We start from the raw sequence: 17579 nt of genomic DNA on the forward strand, positions 1-17579 counted from the left end.
ATAATTCCACATAAGTTCCCGTCTCTTTGATACTCCTGTATGTCTATTCATTTTCCAAGTCAACACCATATGGTCACTCTCTCCAACTGGTGGGAGAGACATCAACTCAGTTATTATCAACTCTTCTGATGCTATAACCAAATCCAAAACTTTTGAACCTCTTGTTCCCTCTGTTACATGTTGCCTAAGACATATGTCCCTCAAGAATTCTAGAAATTCCATTCCCCTATTGCTACATGCATCTTCCTCTCTCCAATTTATACTACTGAAGTTAAAATCTCCCATAACAATCATTCTTCTTGCACTTGCCAAACTTAGCTGTCTAAACATCTCCTGGTCCCCATCCTCTGTACTCCTGGGTCTGTAGCAACACCCCACTAAATATCCTGTCTTGCCTACCTCTACCTCACACCATACCCTCTCAAAATCATTTGTCTCACTTCCTTCCAAATTCTCCACTCTTAGAGGACATAGGTCATCACTTATCATAAGCAGTACCCCACCACCACGCTTTCCCCTCCTATACTGACGAAAAATGCTATACCCAGCGACTTCTATTCCTGTTGTTATATCTCCTTCTGTCAACCACGTCTCAGTGATCACAATAATTTTTGGCCAGGCTGATGCTATCTGCGCCACCAATTCCTCTCCCTTATTCCAGATACTCCTGGCATTAGTATCAGTTTCTCCACTTCCCTCCTCTAACAATATAATTCAGTATACTACACTTTCATCTCTGAATTCAAATATGCCGAACAATACATTCAATTACATTATTGAATTGAAATCCTAAATTATCTGCATGCATGCACGCACACAGTGTGATTCATATTCTCCTATCTCCCAAGTTTTTGGTAACTCTTCCCAGCTCTGTAGCAGTAGTATAAAACTGAATATCTTGCCAAATCAGTTTCTGATACATACCATGAGTTGTGTTTAAGTTTACCAAGAAAACTGGACCATTAATGGCTAGTGACTGTGCAACATATAGCCTCTCCAGCCAAGTCATCAACACCTTTCCATGGTTAGGCAAATACTCTTGCTTAAAAGCATACATTCCCAATTGGAGGAAATGCCACCTGAGCCTCTAGGTGGTAATGTCTTTCAATACCTCACTGAGTGAAGGCATGAAGGGGCATTTACCATGTTTTGTCTCTGAGTAGGGTTTCTGTCCCCCCCCCCCCCACCCCATTTCTTCCAATATGCAGTGCAGGTGAGGGCCTCTCTGTTCATGCTCTCCACACCACATTCAGTTGGTTAAGGAGCCAGTAGTATCTCCTCCGTTTGAATGTACCGCAACAGAGTAGTTTCCACAGGCTGAATACTAGTTAGTACATGAGACTGAACCTATTGGTAACTCTTCGGTAGACCTCCTTATCAACTGGTGAATAATTCTGATGCTTACCTCACCAGGTTGTGCCTGGAGGAAGTCAGAGTATAGGTGTTTACAGGGGACACTGTCCGAGGCCATGCTGGACTGGAGTCTGGACACTGTCTGTGGGTGAGTCTGTCAATCTTCACTTCTTTAAATAACCATTATAGACAACATAATAGATTTCAGTATCACTGTGGTTAATAATAATAATAATAAAGAATCTCCCAGCTCCCACAAAAACAATTTCTAAAATAAATTCAGTTTAATCCTTTATCCAAGTGTGTGCAAACAAAGTTTGTGCCTGAAAGTATCTTCAGGACTGGGATAAAGTGGTACAACACCAGTCAACTCCTTGCAAAGGTGGAGCAAGATACCAACACTCCTATCTCAGGATCTCCCATAATGCAAAACACATCTCCTTGTAGATATGTATAATGTTATGCATTAAGAGAAGTTTCGACCTTTATTGAGGTCTCTTCAGTGAAAGTCAGACCCAAGTGGAGATACCAGGCAGAAGCATTAGCAAGGTCATCTCCTCCTATAGGAGCTGCCAAACGGTGTGCAACCTTAAACAGAATTTATTATAGTCTGACCAAGTGAAAAATAAACTTTCAACATCTTTCTCTAAATCCAGAGTAATTTAATAAGGTGGCACTCCGTTTGGCAGCTCCTATAGGAGGAGATGACCTTGCTAATGCTTCTGCCTGGTATCTCCATTTGGGCCTGGCTCCCACTGAAGAGACCTCAATAAAGGTCGAAAATAGTCTGGGTAGTGGCCCTTCCCTTACTGCATAACATTATACATATCTGCAAGGAGATGTGTTTTGCATTATGGGAGATACTGAGATAGGAGAGTTGGTAGCTTGCTCCACCTTTGCAAGGAGTTGACTGGTGTTGGACCACTTTACCCCAGTCCTGAAGATACTTTCAGGTGCAAACTTTGTTTGCACACACTTGGATAAAGGATTAAAATGAATTTATTATAGTCTGACCAAATGAAAAATAACCTTTCAACAATTTCTAAAAATATAATAAAAAAATCCCCTTCCCTCAAATCCAGCAAAACATCAGGATGCAATAAAAAAAACTTCCAAACTGAACTTGCTAATATTCAAGGTCTAAATTCTAATATTCTAATGATGTGCACCATCATCAACAGACATCCAAAACCTGATGTTATTCATCAGTGAACCTCAATTGTATCCTCTGCAGTAACATTCACATTAATTTTCTTCATTATGTCTTCAACAATGACTTTTATAAGGAGGACAGAACTTGCACGTTTGTCAGATCTGATATTCCACACTAACCATTATTCGCACAAAACCTGTATTTCTCCTTGAATTCATTCACTAACAAAACACTCATGATTAACCATTCACTACTCAACAAGCAAAAAATCTAGCTCTTGTGCTTTAATAACTCATACTCAATTTTCAGGTGGGTGGGGATGACCAGATCCATACATAGTAATCTAGATTCAGTCTTATTAAGGAAGAATAATAACCTTCCTATTCCCTGCTTGTCACCATGTTTTTCAACATCCAATTAACCTGATGAGTGGTTTTATCCACCTTTGCAACATGCCTTCCAAATGTTGACTCCATGTTCACAAGGATTGTAGCAACCATTCCTTGTATCCAATTCAACTGTTATTTTATTATGAAAAGTGCATACTAAGGGATCCTTCACAAAATCATGACTTAACCCCCACCCCCATTAACTCCTGCAATACTCACCAATCTTCTATCTATCTTGGAGATTACTATATGCACAATAACCCTCTTGGGATTTTATAACAGCTAAATTTATAACTGTGGTCTTAAGTCTTAAATGATGATAATAGTAATAAAACAGACCAATCTGGTCTATACCCGTAATTAGTGTTATGATGATGATAAATGATACAATTAGAAGAAAATATAAATGTGCGAGTCATTTGGAAAGACTGCTGCTGGAAGGAAGTATAATGAGTGATCCAAACATGGTCTCAGTGGAAGTCAAAGATGATGTGAATGAGGAGAGTGAACTAAGTGAGACTGATGTGGTTGTAAATGGAGAAGAGAATGTGAGAACAGGAATACAAGATAGAAATGGAAATGAGGTGAGCTAGGGAGATATGGTATAAGGAGAGTGGATTCTAAAAGTGGTAATGAATGCATGTATGTGGATGGTCAGCTTAGGAAAGGAATGGTCAGGTCTATGGAATGTCAGATATGAGGAGAAATTGAGGGAATCAGAGTCTTATAAACAGAAGAAGAGATGATATGAATGAGACATAAGTTGGTGAGGTGTTGTTCCTAGATTAATGTGGAGGAGAATCTTTGTACAGTACGAGACATAGGTAGAACTACAGGCCTTCCCTGGAAGCTGTATGAGAAGGGTATGAACATTTGGAATAAGAAGTAGGTTCTTTGCATGGAGAGTGATTAGTGAGTGGAATGCATTGCCTGAAAGTATGGGGAGTGCAGAAACTGCAAATGGATTTAAGGCATAATTCAATGATCTTTTTGCATGAGAGAATATAGACCTCCCGTAATAAGTCCTTTGACTCCATGGAGGTCAGGAGTAAGAAGGGAGAGACGCTGCTGATGATGGCAGGAGAATTGTCCACACCGAATTGAGATACAAGGAAAACAGTGGCAATAATTTTGAAGTAGTATGGTGAAGTGAAGGTTGATAAAAGATGATATAGGAAGTTAGATGTCACTATAGGCTGGAGAGTATGGAGGGTGGAGACAAAGAAATGCATAGGCAAATTAGCTTAGTGAGAAAGAAGGGGGACTATTATAATGATTTTAATTATGGTAATAATATTAATTGGAATGAAGATATTCTTCTTCTTCTTAAGATTTTCACAAACCATTAAGGTTCTTAGCTGTAAACTTTGCAACCACAACTGTAACTCTAGGATAAGGTGGTTAGCCTTATACCTCCTGGTGCATCCTATGTCTATAGATGCGTGTGTTCACGAGGCCAGTTTGCCTTTTCTGGGAGACAAAAAATCTGAGTTTCTAGGTGAAAAAAAATCCCTTATCTCCCTATGAGACCGGCTAACTCACTTTTAGTTGAAAGAAACCAGATAAAGGTTCCTCACATGAACAGGAATTGAACCCAAGTATTTCTGACCAAAGGGCTTTGTCTATACCAGCGTTTCCCAAATGGTGGGTCACTACCTGGCACCGAGTCACAAAAGTTAAATGCTGGGCCGCCTAAAAAACTCTCGAAAATCTAGGTGTTTCGTTTTGGGGTTTTCTTTTTTTCACAAAACTCTAAAATACAAGTATATAGTATTTAATCGGGACTAATGAATAAATAATTTAATTAACAGAGATGAAAAACGTGCTCCGTTAGGGTGAGTGTTGGCGTTTTACAGTCTCTTTGTTCAAGGTAAAGTAGCTCAACTAATGGCGAGGCTGCGCAGAAGCAACCGCACCACCAGCCGAATCGTTTGGTGGTCTGATGTTTATTTTACTAACCCTCCACGTGCTCACTCTGCTTGTTCAGTTTGAGTTAAGCATCGAGAGAGAGAGAGAGAGAGAGAGAGAGAGTATTTTTTTGTATTTACTGATTACGTGTACCTTGACCGGTGGGTTCGGCTGCAACCGTAATTAATATAATTGTTTCTAAATAATTTATTTCATTCTTTCTTCATCTCATTTGCTATTACCCATTTAACGATGGATAAATGGGTAATAAAACAACAAACAAACAATGTGCTGGTTACAAACTCTTCGATTAGCACAAATGAACAATCGAGTGACATGCAGCTGGGCACGAGTTCTGAGAACAGCTGTTTTATTTTACCTATTGGCTATAAAAAGTTTAGTGGGTCACGAATATGAAGTATTAAAATAACCAGGGCCACGGGTAAAAAAAAGTTTGGGGAACCTTGGTCTATACTAAATGAGCTACAGAGACTCCAAATGAAGAGATTGCATAAGGGAATAAGAAGAACAAATTTCTCAAGTTGTTGATGGAACCTGCTTTTTACAGTATATAACAGAAGGCACTTAATGGTTGAGAATCTTAAATCTAATCATATCATCAGATGATGTGATTGTGAATGGAGTGTCTAACCCTTTTTCATTTGGCAAAGGTGATCATGAGATGATCAAATGGATTGTAGCCAATCATATGAGAACTTCTGTAAGGATATATGGAAATGGAACCATAAGAATAGTGATTATGAAAATCCTATGAATCAAGTAGGAGTTGTAGCATGGAAAGTGGATTTGAGTAATAAGGAGGCCCATATTGCTTTGATACTGACCTACAGATAACAGCAGCAATGTCTAAGTGTATTCCAAACGTGAAAAGGTTAAATAAGGTACAAGTAAAATGGATGAATGCAGAGATTAATAATTTAATACAAACAAAGTAGGTCAGGAAGAGAAGTCATTTGGTATGGATTGTGCAAGTTCAGTATGAGCGGAAATTAACCAATCAAGTCAAGAAAACTCTCAGAGCTCTTTTGATATGTAGAAAGCATAAGAATGAATGATTATGATGTTAGCAGATTTGTAACTGCTGCAGAGGATTCAGTTGAGGTATTCAATGAAGATCTTGAGTGTAAAGGTGAAGGAGACAATGATAGCGAATGAACAGGAGGTATATGAGAATTAAGTAAACTTGATATTAATAAGACAGTTGGACTTGACAACATATCATCGCATCTTAAAGAAATGGTCTGGGGAATGAAAAGCACCCTTGGCATAACTGTCTAACATGAGTCTTGCAACAAGGCAAGTTCCTTCCAAAGGAGTGAAAAGAGGATAAAAATCTTTCCACTTCAAAAAGATGGTGGTAAGATAGACTACAAATTACAGGCCAGTCTGTGTGTCTAGGATTGTGGTGGTTAAGGTGCTCAAGGCTAGGAATCAGAATTAGGTTGATCATAGCATGTTCTATTGACAGTCAGCATGGGTTTGTCAAACAGAATGATTTTTTTTTTTTTTGTGTGTGTATGGAATCAAATGGCTATATTTTAGCAATCTGCTTATGTACTACAAGGTGACAAATTCACTGGATGAGAGAGGATACGTGTACAGTAGTAATTGTGAATTTTTCAAAGTCTTAGGCTTCTGATAGACTGCGATTTGACAAGCCAAAAACTAAATGGGAATGAACACGATTGAGTAAGATCGTATTGAACTAGAAAGGTCATTGGCTGTCAGATAGGAATCAGCAGGTTTTGTTGGGGAGTAGTTTTCCAAAAGAGGAAAGCTATTAGTGCTATGACACAGTGGGCATGTTTTGGAATCATCATTGTTTAACTTGTATGTCAATGATATTGAAAGCAGCTTAACTGGAGATTCAAAGTTGAACTATGAGAAGCAGAGCAAATTGTGGCTTTAGGAGGATCTAAACAGGCTGTATGACTGGACAAGTGAATGAAGCTACCAGTTTAATGTTGCAAAGAGTAAGGTCTTCAAATATGCAAATATGGTAGGCAAGGATGGTATGTAGATGGAATATTTGAAGATGGGAAAAGATGAGAGACCTTTCAGTGGTGTACAAAGTCTTGAAGTTTAAGATCACATTGCTGAAACTGTGTGAACATCACCTTGAATTATGACAATGATGAAGAGTATCTTGACATGCAAAAACAATATGGATTACCTACTCTGTACAGATTTAGTTGCATAGTTTTTAAGGGATGAGGATAACTTAGTGAGGGTTCAGAGAAGATTTGTTCTATGTTTGTGTCAGGTTTCTGGAATGTGGGATACAAGGACAGATTGAGGGAATGCAATTTGAAGAGCCTTGAACAGAAGGAGGGGAGAGAGATATGATTAAGACATAAGCCAGTGAGAAGCTGTCACAAGATTAATGTGGAGACAATTTTCAAAGAGCAGAAGGAGATAACTGTAGAACAAGGGCACATTTATAGGAACTATAACAAGAAAGGTGTGTGAAAGGGAGGTGAGCAACCCTTTCTTGGCATAGAGTGACTGCTGAGTTAAATGCACTGCCTGAAAATGTGGCAATTGTGAATGTTTTTAAAGCACAGTTCAATGATCTTTTTTGGTGTGTGTGTGTGTGTGCGTGCAAGTGTAGACCTCCCATGATGAGTCTTTTGACTCCATGAAAGTATTATGTTATTAATAATAGTATAGGCTTATATTTTGCTTATATTCATTTGAATTACCCTGCAGGATCTCTACATCATCTTTATTAACTATTGCCCAGTTTTGCATCATCAGCAACAACTTAATACTCCTGATAAAATCATTCCACATCATTAATATGAAATGGTATTGATCATAATACAGAGTCATGAGGCACTCCTGTAGTCATCCCCATTTTCCTGGATTCAATTCCACCATGCACTACTGCCAGCTGTCTGTTTTTAAACCACCTCACTACATGCCACCACCCCCGATATCCTTTCCCTTTTGCTCCAACTTATGTAATAGTTTTCTGTGCAGTATTCTATAAAATGCTTTTTCAATATCCAGTAGTAGCATGGTGTAGCTATTTCTCTTATACAACTCAGCAGTCACTGTATTATAAAATATGAGTGAATTACTAAGGCATGATCTACCTTTTGCAAAGCTATGGCATCCACCATAGAGTATCATGTTCTTATCTACCCATTCCTGAATTCTACCTTTAAACAACTTTTCCAATACCATAACCACTGTTCCTGAGATATTAAATTGTCTGTAATTTGTTACTTTTTTTTTTGCCTTGGATTGTAATTTATGTAATGAAACCATCTTGCCCTCTTTCTACTCCCTCAGAACCTTGCCAGATCTAAGACTTATATTGAACAGTTTGGTCAGAGGCATTCAGTTCTCTTGTGCAATTTGTAACACATGGTCAACATGCCATTCAATCCGACTGCTGTCTTCAGTGATATTTCTCAATATGCTGTTTGCTTATAAGTAAATCAGTACTATGGGCAGGTTAAAGAATTTAAATTATTATTTTATTTATTTTTTGTAGTTTATATTTAATTTTTACACAGTCCAGAAACCCTGTTCCAGAGACAAAACATGGAACTTTTTCAAGCCATTTCAGGTCTCCATAAAAAGAGTAATGATTTTTAGTGGAACCTGTGGCATAGTAATTAAATAATAAAGCAACACGTAAAAACCACAGTGATATCAAAGATATCACTGTGATTTTTACGTGTTGCTTTATTATTTAAAGAGAGTAATGAAGGCAATGAAATTCACCTCCCGCCTAAAGACAATTACAAACATCCATGCATATGGTGATATATGAACCTGCAGGCCTTCAAGAACTGCAAGTGCAGTTCTTGAATGGTATGCTTTCCATTACACTGGATATTTTGGATGTCATAACCAGGGGGGGGGGATATATATATATATATATTATTGGAGAGCAGTTACTTTAATCACTCAATCAACCAGGTCAGCAAACATTAGTCTCTGTCACATTGGCAACCTTAATATCGTCACCTGGCATTTGTGGAGTGCTAATAATTACTTTATTAATATACTTCTGATATAGGCTTCTTAGTTTGGTTGATTGTTTGCTTGACTGAAATCATGGCCAAGTGCATGAGGCCATCATGCTGTTATTGTGAACTGCATATAATCTCTGGCTGATCTGTATTTTGTAGAAAGAAAAATCTAAGTAGTCCATCTGTCTACCTCAATCTTTTCAAGTGGAAAAAAAATATCAAGGCGTCTTTCTAAATGTGCTCTGAATGCACTTGCAGTTCTTGAATGGTATGCTTTCCATTATAGTAGATATTTTAGATGTCACAACCAGGAAAAAAAAAATTATTATTATTATTATAGGAACATCATGCAATCAAAATACTTTGCTGGTGGCATGCACAGTGCATACACTATCATGCTGAATTCAATCACCATTTGCTACCCTGTCACCCTCTCTGACAATGACTTCCATGCACTCTATTACTTCACCCCCCCCCATAGACACATAAAAACCTACATTCTCACTTTGCTCACCATTCCATAATGACTTCCAAAAATGTTTGTGTACAAAGATAAATTTGTATGCAAAAACTTCTGTATTATTATTATTATTATTATTATTATTATTCAGGCCTACAAGGAGTCAAAAGACTCATCGAGGGAGGTCCTTCCTAAGACATAAAGTCTGTCAAGACTCATTGAGGGGAGGTCTCCCCCCTGAGAAACACGAAGTCTATCATACCACTCTTTAAACTCACTGACCGTTCTCGCTCCCACCACTCCATCAGGCAATGCATTCCACGGCTCAACCACCCTCCACACAAAGAAACCACTCCTTACCCTCTTGCTCACAGTTTCCTTTCGTAACTTCCAGGGATGGCCTCCTGTCATCACTCCTTCCCGCTGTTCAACCAAGCGAAAGAACTCCCCAGTGTCAACCCTGTAACCACCTCTCAACAGTTTAAAAGTCTCAATCATAGCACCTCTCCTCCTTCTATCCACCAAACTCTGCAGTCCACATTCTCTCAGCCGATCCTCGTAACTATCCTTGTACAGTCCTGAAACCATCTTTGTCATCCGTCTTTGTATCCTTTCCACAGTTAATTTATCCCCTTCAAATCCTGGTAACCAAATCTGAGAACGATAGTCCAAGTGTGGTCTGATCAGAGACTTATACAACGGAATGATAACCCTCTTATCTCTGCAGGTCAGTGTCCTTCTCATAATAGCAGCAATCCTCTGTGTTACCTTCACCACCTTTGCAATATGTCCCCTAAACTTCAGGTTTCTATCAATCATCAACCCCAGATCTCTTGTCTCCCCAACTTCCTCCAGTATAACTCCTCCCATAGAGTATGCAGCATCCCATCGATGTTTCCCAAACCTCAAGACCTTACATTTTGCTGCATTAAACTGACACCCCCCATTCATTTGCCCATCTATCTAGCTTATTCAAATCCTCTTGCAGGGCTACCACATCTGCACTATTACTAATAATCCTTCCCAGCTTCGCATCATCTGCAAACAACTGAATATCCCCCTGCAATCCACTGGCTATGTCATTGATATAAAGGTTAAACAATATAGGTCCTAGTACTGAGCCCTGTGGGACCCCACTTGTAACCTTCTGTCTCCTTGAAACTGCTCCACCATACATAACTCTCTGATACCTATCAGACAGCCAATCCTGAATCCAGTTGACCAATCTGACATCCAGACCCATGTGTTGCAACTTAAATATCAGCTTATCATGTGGCACCCTGTCAAATGCCTTTGCTAAGTCTAAAAAAATTGCAGTATATGCCTTTCCCTCATCTAATGTTCTTGTAACTTTATTATAAAAGGCTAGCATATTGCTAAAACAAGGTTAGGTATAATATGGATGAAAATAAACATATATATATATCCTCCTTTCCCTGAATGCCACATATAATATGTTGTTTATTAATTTGCTTTAAAATATCAGAAGAGCAGTAAACATTGCAATGATATTCATCTCCATGACCACTAACTAAAAAACCATCTTATAAAAAAAATTGCATATCACATATTGAATCAAAATATCTATATGAAAGAGTGCAATATAATAATTTACCTCAACGCCTTCTTCACCTTGTGGGCCAGGAGAGCCTGAAGGACCCTGAAATCATAGAATGAAATCATGTACAGCTTTCTCCTAAATTTTTCTTGTGGATGTTTTCTAAAAAATTATTTTTCAAATATATCTAGTATATAACTAGAGGTGGTATTTTGTTCACATAAAGAAAACATAGAATACTAACTGGTAATCCAGGAAGACCAGGGGGACCAATAAGACCAGAACTGCCCATTTCTCCCTGTAAAATAAGAAGTATTATATTATTACAAAAAAGTAATAAAGGTAAAAATTTTTACCTTTATTATTTTTATGGAATGTGCATATAGAAATTTATATGCACATTCCATAAAATGTGCATATAGAAATTTATATTACTGTACTTTGATTATTATTATTATTATTTAAAAATTATATATATGTTAATTATACATTATAAATAAATAACAGTTACACTCATACACAAGTTAAAATAAAATAATAAAAATAAGATAGAGCCTCTGCTACTAATGACCTGCAAAAAGTTAAGCAAGTTTGAGTGCGGTTAGTAGTTGGAAGTGGATCAATCATTCGATGCTGTTGGCACACTCTCCCTCGACAAGTCTTAGGACTCCCTGGAGGTGTCACATAATAATAATATGGATGGCCATATAATATCTGTTTCAAGAGACAAAGAACAATATACCTTTAATTCAGCTAAGTTCCAAATAAAAGAACAGGACTACAGATCTTCAATAATCCCCAACACCAGGACACAGAACATAAAGTACTATAACCACCAAACCCAGATAATGGATCTAAAACCACCAAGAATAGGATGGTAGGCTAGACCTTAATCATTGTTCTGCAAGCAAGGTAACAGGACTCTAAAATAACAGGACAGCTACTGTATTTATTTATTTATTTTGGTGTTAATTTTTATTTATTTATTTTCTCTTAGCAGGGGTCAGGCTAGGGTCATCATCAAATATGATCATCATCATCAGGAATGCAAATATACACCCATCCATAAATACACAAAGAAACACAAGTTATGTTGCATTCCTAATGATAATCATAACAGTTAATGGAAAATAATATATTTATCATTTCCAACAAAATTAACAAATTCTTCAAAGTAAATGGAATAACAAAGAAAACATGAAGAGCAGCAACTATCATCAAAAAAGCACACTAAGAATATATACTATTTTACCTAAAGCAATATTATTATGATAGTGAAATATCAACAACAAAAGAAGAAAATAAAAAAAGAATCACTGCAGCAGAAATGAAATATATTTCATTTCTGCTGCAGACCAGCAGGTTATCCAAGACATACTGAAAGACTAAACCAAACACCAATAAAGAAAACATTATTGGCTTGAAAAATACACAACTAGAATGAAAAGAGAATTTAGAACAAGCGATATATGAAAGAATACCCAAGAAGATGAACTACAAAACAACTGGGTCAAAGAAACAGAGGCAGATAGATGAACTGAACCAAGATCAAAATTGGCCACCTGGCCTAGATTCATGAATGGAGGAAGAAGAAATCATTACTTTGGTATAGTAACCATCTCCATATTTTGTTATAATGAATACAGATCTTATGTAACAATGGAGGAAAAATTATCCAATAATACCATATTGTATTGTTGTTGTTGTTGTCTTGTCCTTTGAAGAGTCTTAGATGTTTCCGTGCGCTCTTTGTACTGCTTTGGCTATGTCTGTGATTTTGTTTGTATAGAGCTGTTGTTCAGGATTAGGATCTATTTCTTGCAAGGCTGCTGTAATTGCTGGACAGGTAAAGATGTGAGTGGGTGTCAGTTCCGTATTGGGGCAGTTGTTGCAGTTTCTATATGTTCTCGTATCATCTGTATTGATCTTCATTCCTCTATAATGTCCTGTTCGTAGTCTTGCTATCGTAGTGGAGGTCCTTCTGTCAGCATTGATCTCGGGAATTTGATGTTGTATCACTGATTTCAATGGAATTAGTTTAGCTTTTGCTAGTGCATTGGCATCAGCAAGAGTTATCATATGAGTTTCTTGGTTGAGTTCTCTGGCCTCTTTTGCTAATTTATCAGCTGCTTCGTTGTGATCAATGCCTACATGAGCAGGAATCCATTGTAGAATGCAACTTTTACCTAAACACTTTAGATGATTTAAGAGTTTATGGATGTCTTGTGTGAGCTTGGTATTGCCATTTTTGATTGCCTCCATAGCTGATCTTGAGTCACTGTAAATTATAATTCCTTCAGATTGTTGAGATGATGATAGATTTAAGTAGGCTTCTAGTGCTTTAATTATTGCGTAGAGTTCGCTGGTAAAATTGGAAGCGATTCTCCCAGATCCAACTTTTATTGAAAGTTTTTCACCTTTCGGGAGTAGAAGGAGAACACCAGCGCCTCCATTAATCATATTGGTGTCTGATGATCCATCGGTATAACAAATAACCTGTTTGGAGGATGAAAGAAGGTTGATGGTATTTAGGCCTTTTTCTTTAAGCATTTCTTTTGGTTCTTTTTTTGTACAGAGTTTGGTAAGGTTTAGATTTATGAAGGTATTTGAAGGTAAAGGACTGGAAAATAGAGGTTCTTTGTTTATGTGGACATTTAGCTGATCAAGACCTATTTCTTTCCTGATAGTGTCATCATATTGTAAAGTCGATGATCTGTGAAGTCTGCAAATTTGGTTCCAATGTTCATAGGTTTTTAGGGAGACATGATCACTTTGGTAGCTTCTGATATTATTTATGAATTTTATGGTGGCAAATTTTCGTCTGTCCTCCAGCAGGTCAAGCCCACATTCCTGTTGGGCTCTGATGTTGTTAGTGGATGAGACTGCACCAATGATAATCTTGGATGCTTTTGCTTGTATTTTGTCTAGGTTTTTCTTTACCGATGAAGCCGAAGGTGACCAGATAGGTGCTGCATATTCCATTATTGGCCTTATTAGTGTAGTGTAAGTAGTTTTGAGGATTTTTGGCTTTGCACCCCAATTTGTTCCACAAAGCCTTTTCAGTATATTTAATTTTTTTAGAGCTCTGTTGGAAGTGTTAGAGATGTGTTGTGCAAAACGTAATTCCTGATCAAGCGTAATACCAAGGTATTTTGGATTTGTGACTTTTTCAATTAGCTTGTTATTGATCATGACTTTGGGATTGTAGGAATGTCTATTTTTCCTGTCTGTACTAAATGTACTTAGTTTTGTTTTGTCTGGGTTGATTTTAAGTTTGAGTTCGTTTGACCATTTTTCTAATCCTCTCATGGATTTGTTTAGAATTTCCTCTGATTCTTTGATTTTAGCACTAGTGTGCCAGATGGCTATATCATCTGCATAGCAAGTTACTTTTGTGTCTTCTGTAAGGTAGGGATGAATATTATTGACATATAGAAGGAATAGTAAGGGACTGAGTACTGAGCCCTGGGGAACACCAGCCCAGGTTCTCCGCTCTTTTGATATTGCTGTATTGATTCTGACTTTGATCTTTCTTCCTCTGATGAAATCAGCAATCCAGATTAAAGCGTTTCCTCTAATTCCAATATCATGTATTGTTTGTATTAATTTTTTGATCCAAACACGATCAAAAGCAGCAGTCATATCAAGGAATATGGCAGTTGTCTTTTTTGTTGGTTTTTCCTGAAATGAGTCTATTATTGTTTGGCAGAAATGGAATAATTGATCTGTTGTCGAATGACGAGTTCTATAAGCAGTTTGGTAGTAGTTGATTTTCTTATTTTTTGTCAGCCAGTGCATAAGCCTGGAGTGTATGATTCTTTCAGTAATTTTACAAAGTATGCTAGTTAATGCGATAGGTCTGTAACTTTGACATTCTGCAGCATTTTTGTCAGGTTTCAGGATGGGTACAATAACTGATTTTTTCCATTCTTTTGGAAGTTTGCCCGTTCGCCAAGAGGTATTGAGAATGTCCAGAAGTTGTTCTTTGGCATTTTTGCCAAGGTGTTTGACCATATGACCAAAGATAAGATCATTACCAGGGGATTTATTACCATATTGTATTATATTTATGAATAACAGAAATTAATTGCTTCCTAAGATCTAATATATAATAATATGAATGCATAATAATAAAGTAATTTAATTTTACATAATTTAATATGTAATAGTAATAATAACATTAATACATTCATACTGCATTTATATCCAGTATTTTTAGATGTTGGGAGTGAATTTGATAGAAAAAAAGCTTGAATTTGGCAGATGGCTTTTGTTTATATATGTATGTTTATATACAGCCAAAACAGCCATGTGGATAAAATATATCACAAACTTAAGCTTTGTATTCATGATATTTCAATAGTATTGAAAGGTTATATTAACTTCATTGGACACTTTGCATCCATGTAATTACTGATATGTAAATATGTCAAGGCCAGTTTGGTGGTTAAATGGTCTGGAGTCAGGTGTGTAGAGAAGTGTGCTTTTAGTGAGAGACTGGATGCAAAAATCAGGAAAAACAAGAACTATTAGAAAGGATGCAGGCAAGTGTCTGTTCAGGAACCCCTGAAGAGAATGAGTGTGAGGATGATCAAGCAATGTTAAATGCGGTTTTCAAATCTGAATAACTGGTTATTTCAATATGTAAAGATGTGGTCCAAGGAGATATCACAGTCCACAGATATGAATAACAGACGTCATAATAGGTTTAATGTGAAGAATACAGAATATACCACAGAGAAATTAAGTACAAGTTTAACAGGTCCTACATTTCATCTCTGTCACAGAAAAATCTTCAGGTATACATTATTAAAATTATAATACCATGCACACAAAACAATAAATTAAAAAAGTTACAGTAGAAGCCTAAAGTCTTATGTGTGCTTCTTGCTCGCCTCAGCTCTTTGGTGGGAAACTTAAGATTTGAAGTTTCACAAATCTTGGAAAGTTTAATACAGTCATATTTATTTAGATTAGGCTGGTTTTTTAAATCTGCTGCAAATTCTAAAAAACGTCTTTCAAATGGGTAGAAAGGCATATGTGTGTTGGCAGTTCATGTTTGGTTTATTTAACGTTTCGATTCACAACACAAGAATAATAAGAAAATAATTAATATTTATTTAACTTACTTGCTGATATTTTGCAGGTGTTATACTCAGCATCTTCAGAGCACAATAAATAGTGTCAATACATGAACAATAACAATTAGTTAATAGCAAGTTTAAAAATTGTAATGAACAACAAAAAGAACTAACGTACTAATTGGCACAATCTATTATTGGATAAAGAGAGGATTAACAAGTGTTAATCCTCTCTTTATCCTTGATCTTAAAATGATTCTCTTCCAACTTTTCGATAAACTGATACAGGCATACTTGTTGAGGTTTGGGGAATGTTTTAAAGTTGCTGATTCCAAAAACAGTCTCCCTCTTTCTCTGACTTATGTGTAGTACTTTTCATTTTTTCCATTTGATTCTGCATAAAGGGATATCCAAGACACTATCTTCTAGTCCCAAAGAAAGAACGTATTTTTTATGTTTTCCAAAGCAGATGTCAACAGTTCTTCCTGGCTATCCATAGTAAGCCAGGTTACAAGGAGAGGGACATTAACTCCTGGATGTGATAAAGGAGAGAGTTTGTACTTAGGTGAACTTCACTGAGAGTTGCCAATTTGATATATGGTTTAAATATGGTGAGGAGCTGATATTTATTAAGCACCCTAGATATCTTTTTTGGATGTGCTCCTGAATGTGTGGGATGGAAACAGCTTTACTGTGGGTTTGTGTATTTGGTGATGAAGAGGATTTTTGGGGTAGGGACATCTATTATTTTTTCTAATTTCTGGGGATTATAGCCATTGGTTAAAAAAGTGTGGAGCAGATAGTTGAGTTCAGGTGTAAGAGCATTATCATTGGAACAGATATCTCTGGCTCTGTGAGTTAGTGTTTATAGGATACCATATTTCTGAGCTGGATGATAGTGTGATTGTTTGTGCACATATCTTCCAGTATATGTAGGTTTTCTATGAACAAACAAACCATTTAGAAGGCATATGACTAGTGTGTCCAGGAAGGGCAGACTTGCATTAGATTCCATTATGAAGTGGATTTTAAGGTACTGGCTATTTAAATTCACTATAAATGTATCTAATGTGTATGGATATTGTGGCCAAATAGTGCAGCCAAATCACTGGTTTGAGTAGCTGCATTGACTGGTTGGTTTTCTAAGTATTATATGTGGAAATTGGTTAGTGGGGGGGGGGGAACCCATGGCTGTCCCATCAAGTTGCATGTATCTTTTTTCTTTTCCTAGTATGTATTGTAAATTTTAATAATTCTGGGTGAAATGTGACTAACAAATCAAGTGTCTCAGTCAATGGTACATTGGTGAATTGAGAAGTAATATAGAAACTAATCATCATGTTTGAGCTTTCTAAAATCAAGCCTTAATATACTATTTAGGTGAACAGAATTTTTAACAAATGAGGATGAATTACCCTTGGGGGAGGTTAGTAATTTAGCCAAATGTTTAGCAAGTTTGTATGTAGGACTATCCATAATTGGGTATAGGGGTGTGTCTTGTTTGTGAATTTTGGGTGTTCCACATGTTCAGGGTGGCTTTACGTGAAAAGGATCGAGTTTGTTCACAGTTTCTTTAAGTCAGGAAGTGACTTTTTGCAGTAATTTACAAACTTTATTCTTTTGTGAGTTAGTAGGATCGTGTTCTATAATTTGGTATGTAGACTGATCTT

At 36.9% G+C, this 17579-nt stretch overlaps 1 protein-coding gene across 5 annotated transcripts in view; it reads right to left on the minus strand.

The window, feature by feature from the left end:
* The window catches only part of LOC150101139 (uncharacterized), a 916744-nt gene that overhangs the window by 205968 nt on the left and 693197 nt on the right, over positions 1–17579 (minus strand). For all 5 annotated transcript variants that reach the window (XM_090401523.1, XM_090401522.1, XM_090401520.1 and 2 more), the window contains 2 exons: positions 11073–11126; positions 10886–10930 (listed from right to left, as the gene is read on the minus strand). In XM_090401523.1, the coding sequence (XP_090257649.1) occupies positions 10886–10930; positions 11073–11126 (99 nt within the window). The remainder of the gene's footprint in view (positions 1–10885; positions 10931–11072; positions 11127–17579) is intronic.

This window comes from Typopeltis vanoorti, chromosome 12, assembly GCF_054136105.1.
Source record: "Typopeltis vanoorti isolate ZY-2024b chromosome 12, IOZ_Tvanoo_1.0, whole genome shotgun sequence".
NCBI classification, from domain to species: domain Eukaryota; kingdom Metazoa; phylum Arthropoda; class Arachnida; order Uropygi; family Thelyphonidae; genus Typopeltis; species Typopeltis vanoorti.